Below are 21,212 nucleotides of genomic sequence, written 5' to 3' on the forward strand. Positions count from 1 at the left end.
AAGCTCTACGCAGAGGCACATCAGGCATTAGAGGCTCAGCCCTGCTCTTTGGAGGTCTCTTGGGGTTAGGACAGGAATGAGTCAAGGAGGGTTTGGCTCATCTGTGAATTCGGAGGATGCAAGTTCAGTAACAGTTCTTGGCTTTTAACTTCCACTACAGGAAATTAGAGGAAAAGCTGCATGATTAATCTTGGTCACAATCTATGTTTTTTTTCTCCTTAGGGAATATTATGTTAAAATCCAGAGTCATTTTGTGCATGTTTCAAACATGTTCTACCCTGGTAATTTCATTTTATTCTGAGTTCTGCAGTGAATCAGAAACTTCATGATACTGTAGCTGGTGTGATTTTGTTGTATTTTCAGCCATGTCTTCCAAGCCTCCCAGTATATGCAGTTATCTTTGATGAACAGGACCTGATCAGTGTTTCAGGGGATGTGATGCCTGGGGTAATCTGAGGAGAGGGTCCATAAGGCCCAGAGCTGAGTCTCACCTAGAAACCATAGTAGCACACTTCACCTCCCAGAGACCCTGAACAAGGCAGTCTTTTGAGTTTATGTTAATTCTTTGGAGAAAAAATAGAAACTCTTTCATGGCAGGGTGGTATGTTTGGGGTAGCTTTGTAAATATGCACCTAAAAGTATCACCACCTGCTATTTTTTAAATCAATTTTTGTAAGCAATCAGATTTTTTCTCATAGAGGGGCTGTGGGCAGAAGGCTAATGAATTCTACATTCTCCTCATCACCTGGTTTAAATTGCTTTTTACTCTGAGTATACAGTAATTGCTGTTTAAGTACATCTCAGCAGAATTTTATCCCATGGAAACGGTCCACCATCCTCCCCATGTAATCTCTACAGAGGAAATGAGAGACAAGGGGAGAATGGCTGACCTGCTCACGGATTGCCTTTCTTACAATCTGCTTCTTATGTATTCTGTGTATACTTTTCATAATTAATGGAATATTATTTCATGTACTCTAACCTTGCAGTTTATCTTGTGCCATGTTCTTTTAATTCATTAAACAGTCTTTTTTTCCTACTGTCATTTCTGGGTTATCTGAGGGTGTCCCTACCAGCCACTCAAGAAAACTGCCTTCCCCAGGCCTCTGTTATAATGGGAAATTTGCTACTCAAAGTGTAGTCTGGGAACTAATAGGATGGGCACTACCCAAGAGATAGTTAGGACTATAGAATCTCAGCCCCAGGCCAGACCTACTGAATCTGAAGCTGTATTTTAATAAGACCCCCAGGTGATTTATGTGCACATTAAAATTTGAGAATACTGGCCTATGAGACAACAAAAAGTTTTTCATCAGTCTTTACACCCAAATATGTAGCTGCCAAGATGACGAAATCACCAGCTTCTCCTGTCTCTCTGATGCTACCTTTTGGGTATTCCTTAGGCTAATATTTGAGCTGTTCACATTTACTGGATGAATAAACAGGCTTTCAGAAGTCCTTTCTTTTACTTGTCATGTGCTTCCCAGCTGCAGAAACAGCATATTTTGGAATCAAAGGCAGAAAAGCAGCATCTGGTTTGAAAGATCTGATAAATCTAAAGTACTTCTTTTCTGAAAGTCTTTCTGGTGTTTCTAAGGGAGAGAAAAAATACCCTCCAAAATTACTTTGCATTAAGAAATAAGAAAGAGACCAGTGTCCTTGTCCCCAGACTGAGGCACTGCAGCCCCTGCCTCTGCAGGAGACCCTCCAAAACCAGCAGCCTCCAATCATCCAGTCACCTAACATTGATAATTCAGGCGATCTGCAAAAGAAGCTTGTGCCCTTCGTCACAATATTAAACTGCTACCTAGCCCACAAGTCGGAGGAGATGAAAGAGGGAGGCTGGATGGGAGCTGATGGAGTTGTCACCTGAACGACTGCCCCAAAACTACAGGTTCCCCAACCAGGGATGGAACCCACACACCCTGCAGTTGCAGCACAGAGTCTTAACAACTGGACCAGCAGGGAGTTCCCCCGATTTACCATTTCATAGGATAGTAGGGGCCATGTGGCTGACAGGGTCTTGGTGCTCCAGCCAGGTGTCAGGCCTGTGCCTCTGAGGTGGGAGAGCCTAGTTCAGGACATTGGTCCACCAGAGACATCCCGGCTCCATGTAATATCAAACGGCAAAAGCTCTCCCAGAGGTCTCCATCTCAACCCTAAGATCCAGGTCCACTCAACAACCAGCAAGCTACAGTGCTGGACAACCCTATGCCAATCAACTAGCAAGACAGGAACATAACCCCACCCATTAACAGAGAGGCTGCCTAAAATCATAATAATCATAATAAGGTCACAGACACCCAAAAACACACCACCAGATGCAGTCCTGTGCACCAGAAAGACAAGATCCAGCCTCATCCACCAGAACACAGGCACCAGTCCCCTCCACTGGGAAGCCTACACAGCCCACTGAACCAAGCTTAGCCACTGGGGGCAGACACCAAAAACAACGGGAACTACAAACCTGCAGCCTGCGAAACGGAGACCCAAAACACAGTAAGTTCAGCAAAATGAGAAGACAGAGAAACACACAGCAGATGAAGGAGCAAGGTAAAAACCCACCAGACCTAACAAATGAAGAGGAAATAGGCAGTCTACTGAAAAAGAATTCAGAGTAATGATAGTAAAGATGATCCAAAATCTTAGAAATACAATGGAGAAAATACAAGAAATGCTTAACAAGGTCATAGAAGAACTAAAGAGCAAACAAACAATGATGAACAACACAATAAATGAAATTAAAAACTCTCCAGAAGGAATCAATAGCAGAATAACTGAGGCACAAGAATGGATAAGTAACCTGGAAGATAACACGGTGGAAATAACTACTGCAGAGCAGAGTAAAGAAAAATGATTGAAAAGCATTGAGGTCAGTCTCAGAGACCTCTGGGACAACATTAAATGCACCAACATTCGAATTATAGGGGTCCCAGAAGAAGAAGAGAAAAAGAAAGGGACTGAGAAAACATTGAAGAGATGATAGTTGAAAACTTCCCTAATATAGGAAAGAAAATAGTCAATCAAGTCCAGAAAGTGCAGAGAGTCCCATGCAGGATAAATCCAAGGAGAACCACACCAAGACACATATCAATCAAACTATCAAAAATTAAATACAAAGAAAAAATATTAAAAGCAGCAAGGGAAAAACAACAAATAGCATACAACGGAATCCCAATAGGTAAACAGCTGACCTTTCAGCAGAAACTCTGCAAGCCAGAAGAGAGTGGCAAGGCATATTTAAGTGATAAAAGGGGAAAAACTACAACCAAGACTACTCTACCCAGCAAGGATTTCATTCAGACTCCACAGAGAAATTAAAACCTTTACACATAAGCAAAAGCTAAGAGAATTCAGCACCACCAAACCAGCTTTACAATACTAAAGGAACTTCTCTAGGCAGGAAACACAGGAGAAGGAAAACACCTACAATAACAAACCCAAAACAATTAAGAAAATGGTAACAGGAACATACATATCGATAATTACCTTAAATGTAAATGAATTACATGCTCCAACCAAAAGACATATACTGGCTGAATGGATACAAAAACAAGACTCGTGGGCTTCCCCTGTGGCTCAGGGGTTAAGAATCCACCTGCCAACGCAGGAGATGTGGGTTCAAGCCCTGGTCTGGGAAGATCCCACATGCCGCAGAGCAACTAAGCCTGTGTGCCACAACTACTGAGACCGCGTGCCACAACTACTGAAGCCCATGCACCTAGAGCCCATGCTCTGCAAAAAGAGAAGCCACTGCAATGAGAAGCCTGCATACCACAATGAAGAGTAGCTGCCACTCGCAGCAACAAAGACCCAATGCAGCCAAAAATTAATTAATTAATTTAAAAAAAAAAGAAGACCCATATGTATGCAGTCTACAAGAGACCCACTTCAGATCTAGGGACACATACAGACTGAAAGTGAGCGGATGGAAAAAGATGTTCCATGCAAATGGAAATCAAAAGAAAGCTGGAGTAGCAATTCTCATATCAGACAAAATAGACTTTAAAACAAAGACTCTTACAATAGACAAAGAAGGACACTATATAATGATCAAGGGATCAATCCAAGAAGAAGATATAACAATTGTAAATATTTACGCACCTAACATAGGAGCACCTCAATACATAAAGCAAATGCTAACAGCCATAAAAGGGGAACTCGACAGTAACACAATCATAGTAGGGGACCTTAACACCCCACTTTCACCAATGGACAGATCATCCAAAATGAAAATAAATAAGGAAACACAAGCTTTAAATGATACATTAAACAAGATGGACTTAATTGATATTTATAGGACATTCCATCCAAAAACAACAGAACACACTTTCCTCTCAAATGCTCATGGTAAATTCTCCAGGATAGATCATATCTTGGGTCACAAATCAAGCCTTGGTAAATTTAAGAAAATTGAAATCATAACAAGTATCTTTTCCGACCACAATGCTATGAGACTACATATCAATTACAGGAAAAAAAAACCTGTAAAAAATACAAACACATGGAGGCTAAACAACACACTACTTAATAACCAAGACATCACTGAAGAAATCAGAGGAAATAAAAATATACCTAGAAACAAATGACAATGAAAACACAATGACCCAAACCAATGGGATGCAGCAAAAGCAGTTCTAAGAGGGAAGTTTATAGCTATACAATCCTACCTCAAGAAACAAGAAACACCTCAAATAAACAACCTAATCTTACACCTAAAGCAATTAGAGAAAGAAGAACTAAAAACCCCAAAGTTAGCAGAAGGAAATAAATCATAAAGATCAGATCAGAAATAAATGAAAAAGAAATGAAGGAAATGATAGCAAGATTCAATAAAATTAAAAGCTGGCTCTTTGAGAAGATAAACAAAATTGATAAACCATTAGCCAGACTCATCAAGAAAAAAAGGAAGAAGACTCAAATCAATAGAATTAGAAATGAAAAAGGAGAAGTAACAACTGACACTGCTGAAATACAAAAGACCATGAGAGATTACTATAAGCAACTCTATGCCAATAAAATGGACAACCTGGAAGAAATGGACACAGTCGTAGAAAAGCACAACCTTCTGAGACTGAACCAGGAAGAAATAGAAAATATAAACAAACAAATCACAAGCCCTGAAATTGCGACTGTGATTAAAAATCTTCCAACAAACAGAAGCCCAGGATCAGATGGCTTCACAGGCGAATTCTATCAAACATTTAGAAAAGAACTAACACCTATCCTTCTCAAACTCTTCCAAAATATAGCAGAGGGAGGAACACTCCCAAACTCATTCTACGAGGCCACCATCACCCTGATACCAAAACCAGACAAAGATGTCACAAAGATGGAAAACTACAGGCCAATATCACTGATGAACATAGATGCAAAAATCCTCAACAAAATACTAGCAAACAGAATCCAACAGCACATTAAAAGGATCATACACCATGAGCAAGTGGGGTTTATTCCAGAATTGCAAGGATTCTTCAATATACGCAAGTCAATCAATGTGATACACCATATTAACAAACTGAAGGAGAAAAACCATTTGATCATCTCAATAGATGCAGAAAAAGCTTTCGACAAAATCCAACACCTATTTATGATAAAAACCCTCCAGAAAGTAGGCATAGAGGGAACTTACCGCAACGTAATATAGGCCATATATGACAAACCTACAGTCAACATTGTTCTCAATGGTGAAAAACTGAAACCATTTCCTCTAAGATCAGGAACAAGACAAGGTTGTCCACTCTTACCACTATTATTCAACACTGTATTGGAAGTTTTAGCCACAGCAATCAGAGAAGAAAAAGAAATAAAAGGAACCCAAATCAGAAAAGAAGAAGTAAAGCTGTCACTCTTTGCAGATGACATGATACTATACATAGAGAATCCTAAAGATGCTACCAGAAAACTACTAGAGCTAATCAATGAATTTGGTAAAGTAGCAGGATACAAATTAATGCACAGAAATCTCTTGCATTCCTATACACTAATGATGAAAAATCTGAAACTGAAATTAAGGAAACACTCCCATTTACCATTGCAACAAAAAGAATAAAATACCTAGGAATAAACCTACCTACAGAGACAAAAGACCAGTATGCAGAAAACTATAAGACACTGATGAAAGAAATTAAAGAGGATACAAACAGATGGAAAGATATACCATGTTCTTGGATTGGAAGAATCAACATTGTGAAAATGACTATACTACCCAAAGCAATCTACAGATTCAATGCAATCCCTATCAAACTACCAATGGCATTTTTCACAGAACTATAACAAAAATTTTCACAATTTGTATGGAAACACAAAAGACCCCAAATAGCGAAAGCAACCATGAGAAAGAAAAATGTAGCTGGAGGAATCAGGCTCCTGGACTTCAGACAATAATACAAAGCTACATTAATCAAGACAGTATGGTACTGGCACAAAAACAGAAAGATAGATCCATGGAACAGGATAGAAAGCCCAGAGATAAACCCACACACATATCATCACCTTATTTTTGATAAAGGAGGCAAGAATATACAATGGAGAAAAGACAGCCTCTTCAATAAGTGGTGATGAGAAAACTGGACAGCTACATGTAAAAGAATGAAATTAGAATACTTCCTTATACCATACACAAAAATAAACTCAAAATGGATTAAAGACCTAAATGTAAGGCCAGACACTATAAAACTCTTAGACGAAAACATAGTCAGAACACTCTATGATATTAATCACACAAAGATCGTTTTTGACCCACCCCATAGAGAAATGGAAATAAAAAAAATAAATAAACAAATGGGACCTAATGAAACTTCAAAGCTTTTGCACAGCAAAGGAAAACATAAACAAGATTTAAAGACAATCCTCAGAATGGGAGAAAATATTTGCAAATGAAGCAACTGACAAAGGATTAATCTCCAAAATTTACAAGCAGCTCATGAAGCTCAGTATCAAAAAAACAAACAACCCTATCCAAAAATGGGCAGAAGACCTAAACTGACATTTCTCCAAAGAAGATATACAGATTGCCAACAAACACATGAAAGGATGTTAACATCACTAATCATTAGAGAAATGCAAATCAAAACTACAACGAGGTATCACTTCACACCAGTCAGAATGGCCATCATCAAGAAATCTATAAACAATAAATGCTGGAGAGGGTGCGGAGAAAAGGGAACACTCTTGCACTGTTGGTGGGAATATAAATTGATACAGCCACTATGCAGAAGAGTATGGAGGTTCCTTAAAAAACTACAAATAGAACTACCATATGACCCAGCAATCCCACTAGTGGGCATATACCCTGAGAAAACCATAATTCAAAAAGCATCATGTACCACAATGTTCATTACAGCTCTATTTACAATAGCCAGGACATGGAAGCAACCTAAGTGTCCATTGACAGATGAATGAATAAAGAAGATGTGGCACCTGTATACAATGGAATATTACTCAGCCATAAAAAGAAATGAAATTGAATTATTTGTAGTGAGGTGGATGGACCTAGAGTCTGTCATACAGAGTGAAGTAAGTCAGAAAGAGAAAAATAAATACTGTATGCTAACACATATATATGGAAACTAAAAGAAAAAAAAATGGTTCTGAAGAACCTAGGGGCAGGTTAGGAATAAAGACCCAGATGTGGAGATTGGACTTGAGGACACAGGAAGGGGGAAGGGTAAGCTGGGATGAAGTGAGAGCATGGCATGGACTTATATATACTACCAAATGTAAAATAGATAGCTAGTGGGAAACAGCTGCATAGCTCAGGGAAATCAGCTCGATGCTTTGTGACCACCTACAGGGGTGGGATAGGGAGGGTGGGAGGGAGACGCAAGAGGGAGGAGATATGGGGATATATGTATATGTATAGCTGATTCACTTTGTTATACAGCAGAAACTAATACAGCATTGTAAAGCAATTATACTACAGTCAAGATGTTAAAAAATAAATAAAATTTAAAAAAGAAATAAGAAAGATTTATATCATGTAATGTAAACTTATAAAATGAAGATAAAACAAATTTCTGAGGCATAAAATTTTTAGTAAAGCTTTGTTCTTCATTGCTTAAGACAATATTCTAGACAGTGCTCTAGAGGCCAGAGTAAGGATTGACTGTAGCTTGTCCTCTACAAAGGGCATCTCCCAGATTTATATCTTTATTGCCCTAAGCACAGACCAGAGTTGTTATCACTTATTCAACGTGTTTTTTACTAAACATTACAGGGGACCATGCTTTGTTCACCCCACCCATATCCCACCTTGTGTACAAGAGCCCTTTAAAGATTGAAAAGTGTATACACACACACACACACACACATGCTTAAGCCTATTATCTTATTCAAATTCCATTGTTGCTGCAGAAGTTCTGAAGGAAATCATACCTACTTTCAAACAAAGAAAGAAAGAGCACAAGGATTACCACTTCTTTTGTACCTACAAGTGGGCTACTAATTTTTTAGCTAGGGTATCAGTGATTCCGTCCCAGAATAAGAACCTGATGTCACTGTGCAGGTACTGTCACTAAGGGACCGCTTCCTCTAAGGACAACCTTCTGCCCCCTACAGCTCTGACTCTGGTCCTGTCAGTCAGCTGTTCCTTCATGCTCGAGGCTTCAGGAAAACACTTGGGTCCCAAGATATCCTTAAATTGGGTACAGCTTTTAAAGTGGGACAGCTTTTACATCTGAGAGCAGCTTGGCTACCCAAAGTGGCTAGCATTCTTGGAAGAATTTAGTCAAATCCAAAACCAAAGTCTTACCAAAGATGATTTTCATTATTGCAAATGTACCGTTTACTTCTTGGTCATAACCACCAGTGCAAGGTGCCAAAAAGTGCTCTTACCCCAGGGACTGCACATCTTCCTAGAGCCCTGCACCTCCACCCATTCACTCCCTTCCCCAGGCTGCAAAATAAAGCCTATTTTATCTTCTTCATAAGAAACTAATAGGACAAGAAAACTGGCATCAACAATCGATCTCTCTTTAAGAATCCATTTACTTATCATTTTTAAATGTTTGATTCCCAGTCCTTTATTGCAACAGTAAAACAGAATCCCAGCCCAAGAAATCAGAAAGCCCTCTACTGAATTAAGCACATTGAAATAATCAAGTGCCAAAGAAGAGAAGCCCCCTGATCAGGGCCCACTTACTTCTACTCCACTGATCTGAACTTGCAGCGTAGAGACAGGCATGAGGGAAATTATGGTACATTAGTTCCTTTTGGTTTGTCCAGAAGGTGGCTCAGATTTTGTTCATGCTGAAATTTGCCACCAGTTTCAACTGGACTTTCTCATTAACTAGTGCTTATGTTTCAATGGGGAGATTTTCAGCATTAGCTTCCTAAGCTTGTTCTAACGGGAGCCAAAAGCTGAGCAAAATCTTCCTCTTAAAGACAACATATTTTTAAATGCTGGATGTCTTAATTCCACTCAGTAAAATTGGTCCCCCCAAATATTTTAATTTTGATACGCAGATGCCAAGAGGATAATGGAAGATGGAGGCTCAGAACAACCTTAGAAGCTTAGATCACCTTCCTTTGAGGATGCACCTCTCCATATCTTGATAATCTCTGCATGAGCAACAGAGTGAGACCAAGAAAGTGTGATCTGTTCATGCATTTCCTGTGGAAAGAACTTGCAAACTCACAGGATTAAATTTCTATTTTAAGTGCATAATTCTGCATGTGTACTTCAGAGAGATAATGACTAATAATAATTCATCAATATCCTTTATTGTGTATATAGAGAGTTTAAGTGAATAAATGCTCTTTCAAGTGATTTTAAGTTGTATAATATTATTTGTGACTCAAGGATATTTATATTTATCCCTTGCTGGTAATCGTATCTTCAGCATCACCAAAAAAAAAAAAAATTACCATTCTCATCTTGGTAATATTGATATTCTTTGTTGAAGCAAAATGTTCTTTCTCTTTTGGGGAAGGTGTGTGTGTGTGTGTGTGCGTGTGTGTGTGTGTGTGTGTGTGTGTGTGTGTGTATTTGATTGATTGTTTGTTTGTTTGGGAGAGGTTGTATTTGGGGTTTGAATGACTTTCCAGAAGCCCCAATGGCCCACAGTCAAGGTCAAAGCATATAATTGATCTTCTGTATCAGGAAGCTTTTTTTAAAAAACTCAATAATTCAATATGCTAAAGAAAGACAGCCAGAGGAACTTAGAGCCAAAAATAAAGCCAAAGAGCTTAGGAACTGTTTGCTTTTCTCCTGCTAATGAGGACCTAGAGACTTGAATAGTCCCTCTAAATTCCTTAACATTGGAACAAGTCTCTGCTTACACTACCGGTTACAGTGCTGTGCCCTTGCTCCTCTTTTTCTCATCCTTTCCCTGTTTCTTCTTCCTGTTGTTAGACATCAACTACTCAGAGGTCTTTAGCACCCCCTTCAGATACTTCAGGATCACAACAACCAACCACTGAGCCTTTTAGATCTCCCTGTACACAATTCCAAACAACCCTGTTCATTAAAACAAAGGGAGATCATTGTAAAAGAAATGCCAGAAGATTCATCTTGCCAATAAGGACCAAATTCTTCTAATGCAGTAAACTGTTTCTCTAGTAGAAATTTTCAACAGAAAATAAAATTTTCAGAATTTGCTAAAGAATCCTTTTAAAGTTACTTCTTAATAATTTGCTTTAATATTTTGAAGAAAACAAAACCCAAAAAAGGATAAGGTACATATTATTTTTAAGATAATGTCTCCTGGCTCGGAGCACAACTACCGAGCCTGTGCTCTAGAGCCTATGAGCCACAACTACTGAAGCCTGCGCACTCTAGGGCCTGTGCTCCGCAACAAGAGAAGCCACGACCATGAGAAGCATGTGCACTACAATGAAGAGTACCCTCTGCTCGCCACAACTAGAGAAAGCCTGTGCATAGCAGTGAAGACCCAATGCAGCCATAAATAAATAAATTTATTTTTTTTAAAAAAGGAAAGAAAATGTCTCCTGAATGAAAAAAACAATCAGTCGTCTTGGAAAACTTGATGAAATGCAATTTGTTTTTATCAATGCCACATTATTTTCGATTAGATATACAGTTTATTTACTATCTGAGAAATGTTTTTTAGTATACTTAAAACCTAATTAATTTGAACAGTTCTTTGAGTCACTTCAGCAGAATTTGGTGCTTTTCTGGTGGCTCATTCATTTCCTAATCAGTGGAAGGAGGAAAGCATGAATTCAATCAGTGGAACTAATAAGCCCAGAGGTAGAATGAGCGGGGAGCATTTACATTCTCCGTTGAAAAATGCTCTTATGAAAAAAAAAAATCTAGGAAATTCTCCTTCTCTTTACCTTTTGTTAATTGCAAAATAAACATATTTCCAAGAGTAAGGAGTTGCTGAGAGTTGGTTTTACCTAGAGCTCCCCCAATAGGCACTGGACCACCATCCCTCTGCCAGTGTCCACACTGCCTGGGAGATGAGTTGAGAGCATCCAGCCTTCATCTCCGCAGCAGTCTCTTTGAATTTCCCTTTGAGGCTCTGCTCCTTTTCTCCCTCAGTCTCTCCTGTTATAAGCTTTGGTTTGAGCTGTAGCAAAGCACTATCTTGCTAGAGGTTATAAAGGAAACCAGAGAAAAATGACAATCTCCATAAAACAACCCGAGCTTGCACTGAGCTTCCTCCAGAAGAGACTGCACACATGCTTATCAATGGTGAGAGACTGTCCAACATCAGTAAACTCAAAGACTTCTCCAGGCAGGAACAACTTGGAAGGAACACTCCAAAAAGCCATCATGCTCCAATGGAAAGAATTTAGTTCTGGTTCAGAGAAACCTGGCATGTGCTGCCAATCAGCTGTCTGATCTTGGGCAGGTTACTTGACCTCTCTGAGCTTTGGTTTCATCATCTGTAAAATGGTGATGGTAAAATGGCAATTACAATGCCTGTGAGCATGGTTGACACAGAATTACAAAGAATTAATATAAAGGGTCCTGTTTATAGTAAGAAATCCATAAATGGTAGCAATATTTATATCTTACTTCCCAAACACAGTGCCTTGCACAAAACTATAGTTCATAAATATCGTGGAAGTGAGGGAGGGAGAAAAAGAGAATGGCAGAGAAGAAGACGGGAAGAGGGAAGAGAGAGATTTGAAAAAGATCCAAGTTTATCAGTGACAGACATTTCCCCCTTTTCATTAATAATGTTTCTGATTGTAATAAATACTTACTGTAGAAGTTATTTGATACCACGGACTGGGAACACCATGGACTCTTAGCCAGCACCACAGATCCTGCGGATTAGAGCCCTCCAGTTGCTTTTGCAGCTTTTCTGCCTGTTAATGGCAACTACGTTCACCTTGCCTCTGACAGCTACATGGTACCACCAGGTCTCTGTTATTCCAGACCCCTCTCGCCTCTGCTGATACCAGGAAGCCCGGTCCATGGCAGTTCCTCCTGCCATCAACCCAGTCGACAAAGGACAGCCACTATCGGGCTTTTCTGTGATGCAGAAGTCCTTCACTTGTGCATTCCTCATGGCTTTAGAGAGGGGAATATCCAATTAACTCTCCAGGTGAAGATAGCAGGCCCCCTTCTCTGAGCCTTTAGTCCTCAAATACTCTGCCAGGACAGTGTGGCGTCTTCTCTTCGTTCATGTAAGCCACCATTTCCTCCAAGCTTTAGGGAGCCATCCCAACAGCAAACTGGAACGAGATCCAGCTTCCCTTATGAAGATGCTAAATCCTGAGTCATGAGAGAATGCCCCAATAAACTCTTCTTATCTGGGCTTATATTCTGCCACCCTCCCCCTCATCCCATCTGACACCCTTAAGATCCGTTCCCAAGCGCGTTCCCCGGATCCATGTCTGCGTTAGTCAAGTCCTGAGTTTCCTTCAGTGGAAAATCTCATTCCTCCCACCACAGGGAAAGTCATTCCCCAGCCGGGTCATCCTGAGACTTGACCCTAACTATCCATGTAGAATAAATGAAGGGTTGCAGATGGTATTTGAGGAGGGCAAGTTATCATCATGTAAAGCAGCCTCCTCGGATGGGGCCTCAGCCTGGTCTCCAGGCACCAGAGGCTGGGCTCCTCTAGGAAGAAGGAGCCGGCCCCTTCCTCAAGGGAACCTCAAGTTCATCTAGGGGTTGTCTCCACTGCAGGTCTCTGTGTCCCGCTCCCTCCCTATGAGGGCCTTAAGTATAGGAGACTGCCAGGGTGATGGATTCAGCCTTTTTGATGATTCACCGGCTCTTCCCATTAGGTCTGAGGCCTGAATTTCAGCACAGTCTGCCCTCCAGCTTCAGGAGAAGAGGCTCTTCAAATGAGGCTTTCATTTGAAGCCTGATTGCCCTTTCACTCAGGGCAATCAAAGCCCTGAGTGCTTTGATTGCACTCAACAACCAATTAATCCACAGTCCTGATGATTACCATTGTTCCCACATCGCTCAAATGTTGTCAATATTGTATTAGCCAGCACATACCTTTCCACGTGTATCCCATCCCAATTCATCACAGAGGAGTCTTAGTAATTGTGATGCTGCAGGATTTATGGCTCTCACGGCCAACATGACTGCCTATGGCATTCCGGCTAAGCTTCCCAAAAGATAACTATGGGTGATTTTATCCATTGGCCCCCTTAGATCCACTCTTCTCCTACCTGCTTCCCAGGCTGCCAACATTTATGAGCTGAACCAGTGGGCTCCCTTACTCTCTGCCTTCCCATTTGCTTCGTCAGAAGATCAGGGCGTGGGAGCAGAGTGAGGCTGAAGTATTTGCTCACCTCCCTCCTTCCCAGGCCTCACATTGGTAATGGCTGCATCCTCCTACGAAAAGCCACAGCCCCTGTCAGGCATTCCCCTCCTACAGTTGTCTTTGGGGCCTGATCATCACTTCTTCCTGGTCCTTCACCCTAGGTTACCCATTGCTTCAAACAAGTGTTTAGGAGTGTTTCACCACCCCCTTGTGGGTTTCCTTAACTCTGTCTTCACATTTGTAAATAGTCTCTTCATTGAATTCTCCTCAATATGCAACCGCAGTATATCATTTGTTTCCCACCAGGAACCTTTAGGATGCTACAGTCATCTTTTCTCAAATTCTGGCAAGCCCTTCCTGCTTCGGCTTTTATCCCTAAGTTTCTTTAAGAAGCAGCTTTTTCTCCCAGAAACTCCTGAGGGAAGTTCTTAGGGGTGGGTTGAAAACACCTGAGTGGTGCCATCCAGTATTATCCTTAATCCCCATCCTCCACCCCAGCAGAGACCCCAAGGCACTCAAGTGCTTTTCATGTTAGAGTGGCTCTCTTGCCTATGAACAGACCTGCACTGAAGGTTGGGACGGATTTTCCTCCTGTCCTTTGTTCCTGGTCATCCACCTCAGCATCCCAGTCCTGGCCCATCAATCCTAACATTTGCTTTACTGTTTTCATGGGGACTCATTGATTCCTCATTCAAGGAGGACCCCTGGTTCCTAGTGACGAAATGCCAGGGATGTGAATACAGATTGAGCCACCTTTGGGACTCATGGTACCCAGTCATCTGTCAGTGTCCCTTACTAAATATGACATCCTAAATTAATGTGCAAGTAAAAATAATCTCGCAGTTCATTTTAAGTGTGCTTGTTGTTGTTATTCCAAGGGTCTTAAAGATGAAAAAGGCTTTTTTGAAAGTTTTCATGAATTCAGAAGACAGAGGACTTGCTTTATTGGCATTAATACAGATTTTCCTGACATAATGTGAAAAAGGAACAAGGTTCATTTCAACCCCAAAAATGTCAGAATTAAAGACACCTGTGTAACATTAGAGTTTTTTTTTTTTTTTTAAAGTCACAGAGAATCAGCTGCTGTAAGATTTTAGCAAGGGCAAGAGCTAGACAATCACAGACTTTTTCCTCTGAGTCAGCAGTACAGTTTTACCCCTACAAACATGCAAAACTTTTGAGTTTAAAAAATTACAATTTAAATTTAAAATATGCCCAGCTGGAAAGAATAATTGTGATTGATCATTTGGGACATGGCTTTGGGAGAGCATCACATGAGTCTAAAAACATGAGTTTAGTTTCATAAGTTGTTTTTTTTTTAAGTGTATATGATAGCTCTGATTACATATTTTTTCTGAGTTTTTTTAATTCACAAAGGGGTCTCTTTATAAGGATCTTAAAGGGACTTCGGGAATTTTGCTTGGGAAAAGAATCACCCAAATCCAGACACCTTTCAGTTTGAGCCACTATCGTCCTCCCTTTTTTAATCTGAGCAGTCTCTATTTCTTGTGTCGGTAATTGCTCAGTTAAAAGGAAAAGAAAGTATTTCCTCTAAGGGAGCTTGCAATTGGATTTTCTTGGAGGCCATGAGGACTAAAACATTGGTTTTATTAATTTCTGGCGCTTTAATCATAAATCCAGTTGGAGACCCGTCATTACATAAGACATGAGAATTTAAAGTCTTGCTAGGCCCATTTCCTAATTATGCCCAATGCATTTAAAATATTGGCTTATTAAAAATCCAAATTGGAGGAGGGTTGTGATATATGAATTATGTTCTGAGATTCAAGGTAAAGAAAAATTAATTTGCAGTGTGTGGACCAGAGAAATTATTTTAGGAAGGCACAAATGTTGTTTTGCATTTTTAGCATACGTATGCTGCCTCGGCCTTGCGCCTGAGGGCGGGTCAGGGAGACAGGTAAACTCCTCCACAAGTAGGGTCGAAATTAAACAGTCCTTGAGTGTAGGGGGTATAGCTGCTTGTGCTGCCCGTGCAGGTGGGTCCGTGAGGCCGCAGGCCGCCAGCTGTGTTCTGAGGGTCGCCCAGCTTCAGATGGTCTCACACTCCGTGGTGGCAGTGGAGCAGGCCCCACAGTCACAGCGGACAGCCACGGGGTAGGTGTAGAAGGGGTCGACTCCCGGGGCACAGTTGGGCAGCTTGACCGTCACCTGTTTGGTCTCATTGTAGGTACAGACTCGATGATGGGCTTCAATGTAGGGGGGTTCCAGAATGGGCTTCTGTCCCCACAGGTAGAAAACAGAAAACCCATTAGAACATAGCATCGTGTTTCATTTTCTTGGTACCATCTATCACTATCAGAGACTAGTTATTCATTTCTTTACTTGTTAACATGTTTCCTCCCAGTAGAGAGCAAATTCCTGAAAGCAGGAAGGTGGTTTTGTTCACTCACGTATCCTGAACTGCCAGAAGAGCCCATGGCACAGAGTAGGTCCTAAATAAATACTTAGCAAATGAATAGTCTTGATCATTGCAAAAGCCTTCTAACTGGTCCCCTCACTTCTTCTTTTACACCCTATAGTCTATTTATGACAGGGCAGCCCCAAGAGATCCTTTTCAAATGTAAGATCCTGTCTCCCCTCTGCTCAAAGCCTCTATGATTTCCTATGTCATTTGGAGCAAAAGTCAAAGATCTTACAATCACCCTCAAGACCCTACATCATCTTCCCTGCACCTTCATCTCTGACATGTCCCCAATGACCCCGTCTTACTGGCTTCCTCACTCTGCTCGAGCCGCAATAGCCTCCTGCTTTTTCCCCAAACCCACCAGGAAGAGTGCCACCCCAGGACCTTTGCCCTTGCTAGTCCCTCTGCCTGGAACGCTCTTCTCCCTTGTGATTCACTCCTTCTTCAACCTTAGGTTTTTGTTCAAACGTCACCCTCCCAGGAAAGCCTTCCCTCACCGTCCTATTTAAAGTTGCCAAGTTTCCCCTCCCACGCTGCCACTTCCTCTCGCTCTTCCTGCTTTATTTTTCTCCGCAGCACTTAACACCCTGTGACATATTATGCATTTTATTTACTTGTGTTGTATTTTTCCCACTCTAGAAAGAAAACTGCATTAAGACAGGGATTTTTGCCCATTTTACTCACTGCTGTGCCTCTACTCCCTAGAGATACCTGGCACCCTGGAGGTTCTCAACAACTATTTGTTGAATCAGTGAAAGAAAACAGAGCAAGGCAGCTTCCTGAATGCCCTGTGCGCTGGTTCTGATCATCGAGGGATTCACTTCCTTCCTTCACCTTTTAGAAGTCGTGCATCCAAAGTTCATTTTGATAAACAGAGCATATAGATCAGGAAACCAGCACAAAGTAGTAGTTAAAATCTCAAACCCTGCAGTCAGAGCCACTGAGCTTGAATCCCTGTTCTGCCACTTGCTGGAGACCTTGGAAAATCCACTTAACTTCTTGAAGCCTCAGATTCCTCAACTGTAAAACAAAATACCTACCTCCCATCCTTGTTGTGGAGATAAGGTAAGATGGTGTATGTAATACCTGCCGAGCACCAAGTAAGTGTTCAGTAAAAGTAATCTATTGTTCTTATCAGAGCAATTATAAGAGTAAGGAAGTATTCAATAATAATAAAAATAACAACCAACAAGCTTTCAGAGGACAACAGCTTCACTTGTCCTGGGCAAATGAAATATGTTTAATGGAGGCCCAGGATGAAGTTCTTACATGCATGTCATGGAAGTAATGGCTTTGCCTCTGTCAAGGACCATGTAGAAGAGTTGAACTCAATATGCACTTCTTCCTCCTATTTCTCAGGTAACATTTTAGCCTTTCTCAGTTCTCTTCATGTCCTCTTACCCTCAGTAATCTGGAATCCCAGGCAGCATTGCCAGATATAATACAGGATGCCCAGTAAAATTTGAATAACAAATAAACAACTATTTTTTTTTAGTATAAGTATGTCCCAAATATTGCATGGGACAGACATATCAAAAAGAAAAAAACAGTTGTTTTCGTGACATTCAAATTTAAGTGGCCTCCTGGCTTGGTTTGATTGGATTTTTTGCTAACTCTGGTAACCCTAAACCCAGACCAGGAACAAAGGCTATTTTCAGCAATAGTTCCACCTTCAAAGTAAATCCAGCCACTTTGTCGTCATGAACACCCTTATTTTCAGACAGGCTTCCCAGTTAAATTACCAAAAATAAGTGCTTTGTATCTCAGAAACTTTCAGATTGTGGGGAAACTAAATCTCATTCTTCTATTTATTTTCTAGATGTAACCTCCCTTTTCAGAGCACAGTAAAGGCATAAATAAAAGCTGGCTGACATTAAGGAGAATCTCGCTCTTTCATAGTCTCAGTGCTTCCATTTCTCCAATGAGAGCAGAGTCCCTAACCTCTTGCGGGTGACCATTACCCAGTTAAAGCCGTTCACTGATTTATAAGGGCAAGAGAAGATGGGTTGAATTAAGGGGAAATGGTAACTTGAGATTTTGGCCCACAGAGAGCTCCAAATAGCCTGACACAGCTGTGAGCAGGGGAAGGCACTGCCAGACCACGCCCTGAATACAAGAAAGTTTCCCGCATAAGTTTGATGTCATGTGACAGCCACAGTATCTGCAACAACCGAATTTTCATCTCACTGTTAGGTCTCAAGCCCCCGAATGATGGGAAAAAATGAAGCGAACTTGGTGGGGTCATTTCATTTAAGTTAGAGGTTTCATCACCATAATCCAATTCCAATCACGGGGCCATAATTTTACCCAAGTGACAGCAGGTTGCTCTCTGAGTCCCTGAATAGAAGGATACTTTTCCTAATGGCAGTGTCTTCTCATGGTGCTTGTGGGCTTCTAAGTTGGCTCAGTTAGGCGAGAGGACGTATGACTCCAGGAGGGGATCCATCCCTTATAGTTCAACATTTATTGAATGCCTTGTTTGTACATGTCATTTGACAAGAGCTGTGAAAGGCACAAGAATTAACCTCTACCCTCAAAAAACTTAAAACCTACTGTGGGGAGTGGGGAGGAAGTAAGACGAAAAGTAGACGATGGCCATGGGCTGAGCAGAGAGTCAGAAAAGGCTTAGAGGAGTGGGCACTGGAGACAGGCACCGAGGAATAAACACAAGCAGGAATATGAGAAAAGGACCAAAAGTATGATTTCATGAGGAGCATTGAATAAAACCTTTAAAATCCAGTCTCTTCGCAGACGTAGAGAATGGACTTGAGGACACGGGGAGGGGGAAGGGTAAGCTGGGACGAAGTGAGAGAGTAGCATGGACATATATACACTACCAACTGTTAAATAGATAGCTAGTGGGAAGCAGCCGCATAGCACAGGGAGATCAGCTCGGTGCTTTATGACCACCTAGAGGGGTGGGATAGGGAGGGTGGGAGGGAGATGCAAGAGGGAGGAGATATGGGGGTGTACATATGCATATAGCTGATTCACTTTGTTATACAGCAGAAACTAACACACCATTGTAAAACAACTATACTCCAATAAAGACGTTTAAAAAAAACAAAGAGGTCTTCCCTGGTGGTACAGTGGTTGAGGGTCCGCCTGCCTATGCGGGGGACATGGGTTCGTGCCCCGGTCCGGGAGGATCCCACATGCCGCAGAGCGGCTGGGCCCGTGAGCCGTGGCCGCTGAGCCTGCGTGTCCGGAGGCTGTACTCCGCAACGGGAGAGACCACAGTGGTGAGAGGCCCGCGTACCGCAAAAAAAAAAAAAAAAAAAAAAAATCCAATCTCTTAGGCAGAACTAAGAATATGTGTAGTCACTGGGGAAATAGGCAGATGGCATATTGCTGAGGACCTTAAAAGTTGGTTATTGAATTTGCAGTACTTAGTAGTCATTAACAGTTTTTGGAGTCAGGGTGACAAAACCAGATCTAGTGCTTCATTAGGAGCCAACTCCAGCCCTAGTGGGAAGAGGCAGCAGTCACTATACGGTGTGATCTGATGGGATGCTGAAAGGCCCTGTTTCTCCTCACACCTCAAACAACTCCTCCTCTCAGCTCAGTAGGGTTCTAATTTTGAGATTTTTATCCCATTTTAAATGTATTGTCTCTTAAAAAGCTGGATATAATAGTATATGAAGGGCCTTAACGGATCTGTCAGTGATAATCCCTGAGGGGCCCCAGGAATTACTCTAGGGGGTGGGAAGAGAGTAGGGCTGTGGATGAGGCACTGAAGGAGGGGCTGAGGACCCGCCCTCGCCTGCTATTTAGCTTAGGGCCTCTCTCGGTAACTGGCTGGCTTTTTCACTGGTGGAGGAATACAGGGAAGAGTCTGGGTTACAAGCTTGCCCCAAGAATTTACTCTGAGCTTTCCACTGACCCCCTACATGACTCTGCAGTCAGCCACTAATTGAAGTCTTCCATGTCATCTATAAAATGGGTAGAAAGATAGCACATCTTGACCTCCCAGAGATGATTCCCCAATAGACAACCCTGTGTCAATCAAATTATTCATTTTATCAATGCTTTGTTAGAAGGGCAGTATCTTGGTTTTTTCAGATTATTTTTGGAGGATACCATGTAGCTGTTTTGTGTTTGTTTGTTTGTTTGTTTGATCCACAGGAAAATGTAGATACCCCAGCTCTATCTCATTTGATTAAAAAGCGAATACTTAAGAACCAGGCCAAGGGGCTGACCCTGAAGGCATTGCCACCTAGGCCTGTCTTGGGACTCACCTCCCAGGTTTCACAGCGGCCCCAGCAGGCATCCGTGGTGATCCGAAGGCCCCTGCAGCCCGGCTTCTTGGCCAGGAAAGTAAACTCTCTCACCGCACAGCCCACAAACGTGCTCAGGTTCCCACCGGAGGTGCTGAGGACACAGCCACAGCCAGCCAGGAGGAGGAGGGCCGCGGGGCCAAGGAAGAGGTATGCCAGCCTCATGCTGTTCCCCGAGAGGGAGAGGAAAGAGAGTTTATTAACAGATCCAGCTGGCTCCATGGGACTGCCATCAATGTGTTGGTCGCTATCAAAGGGACATCGCTCTTAGCATTTCAGGAGAAATGAGCCAAGAAATTGTAAATGCCCACAAACTCCAACACAAATGCCCAAACTTTCCTCCAAGGGGCTCCAGTATGGATTCCATGGACCCACTGAGCTCACTAGACATCCAACCCTCCAAGGGCATCCTCAGGCTTTTCCTTATAGCATTCCACCTGCTGGACTTGACTTGTGGGTGAAAGAAGTTTGTCCCAATCGTCTCTTCAAAATGAACACAGAATATGAGTAACACCAAAAGTAATGCATATCCTAGCATAATACAGGAATATAAACAAGTTCTTTTTATTCAGATCAGGGTATTTGGAATTATGTTACATGCTTTGCTCTCAATTATATTTCCAATGTCATGGATGGGGAATGGAGGGGGGAGGTAAATAAGCAATAATTGTATGCCCCATACGTATTGCTACTAACCCAACCCACCACAAAACTTGGATACGCAGATGTGAACCCTCACACCTGACTTGGTGGCCATTCATAAGAATGTGTCCTCCTTGCTACAAATTCCCTCTGGTCTAACCTCCACTC

The 21,212-nt window shown here is 41.7% G+C and overlaps 1 protein-coding gene across 1 annotated transcript; it reads right to left on the reverse strand.

Annotated features, from left to right (window-relative positions):
- Positions 1-15,749: 15,749 nt before the first annotated feature.
- Positions 15,750-20,567, reverse strand: GPHB5 (glycoprotein hormone subunit beta 5; the record flags this gene model as incomplete). Its single annotated transcript, XM_079701377.1, has 2 exons — positions 15,750-15,938; positions 20,364-20,567. The coding sequence occupies 2 exons, from the start codon at positions 20,565-20,567 to the stop codon at positions 15,750-15,752; spliced, it is 393 nt and encodes a 130-aa protein (XP_079557503.1).
- Positions 20,568-21,212: the final 645 nt, after the last annotated feature.

Source organism: Hyperoodon ampullatus (assembly GCF_949752795.1).
Source record: "Hyperoodon ampullatus genome assembly, chromosome: 3".
Taxonomy (NCBI): domain Eukaryota; kingdom Metazoa; phylum Chordata; class Mammalia; order Artiodactyla; family Ziphiidae; genus Hyperoodon; species Hyperoodon ampullatus.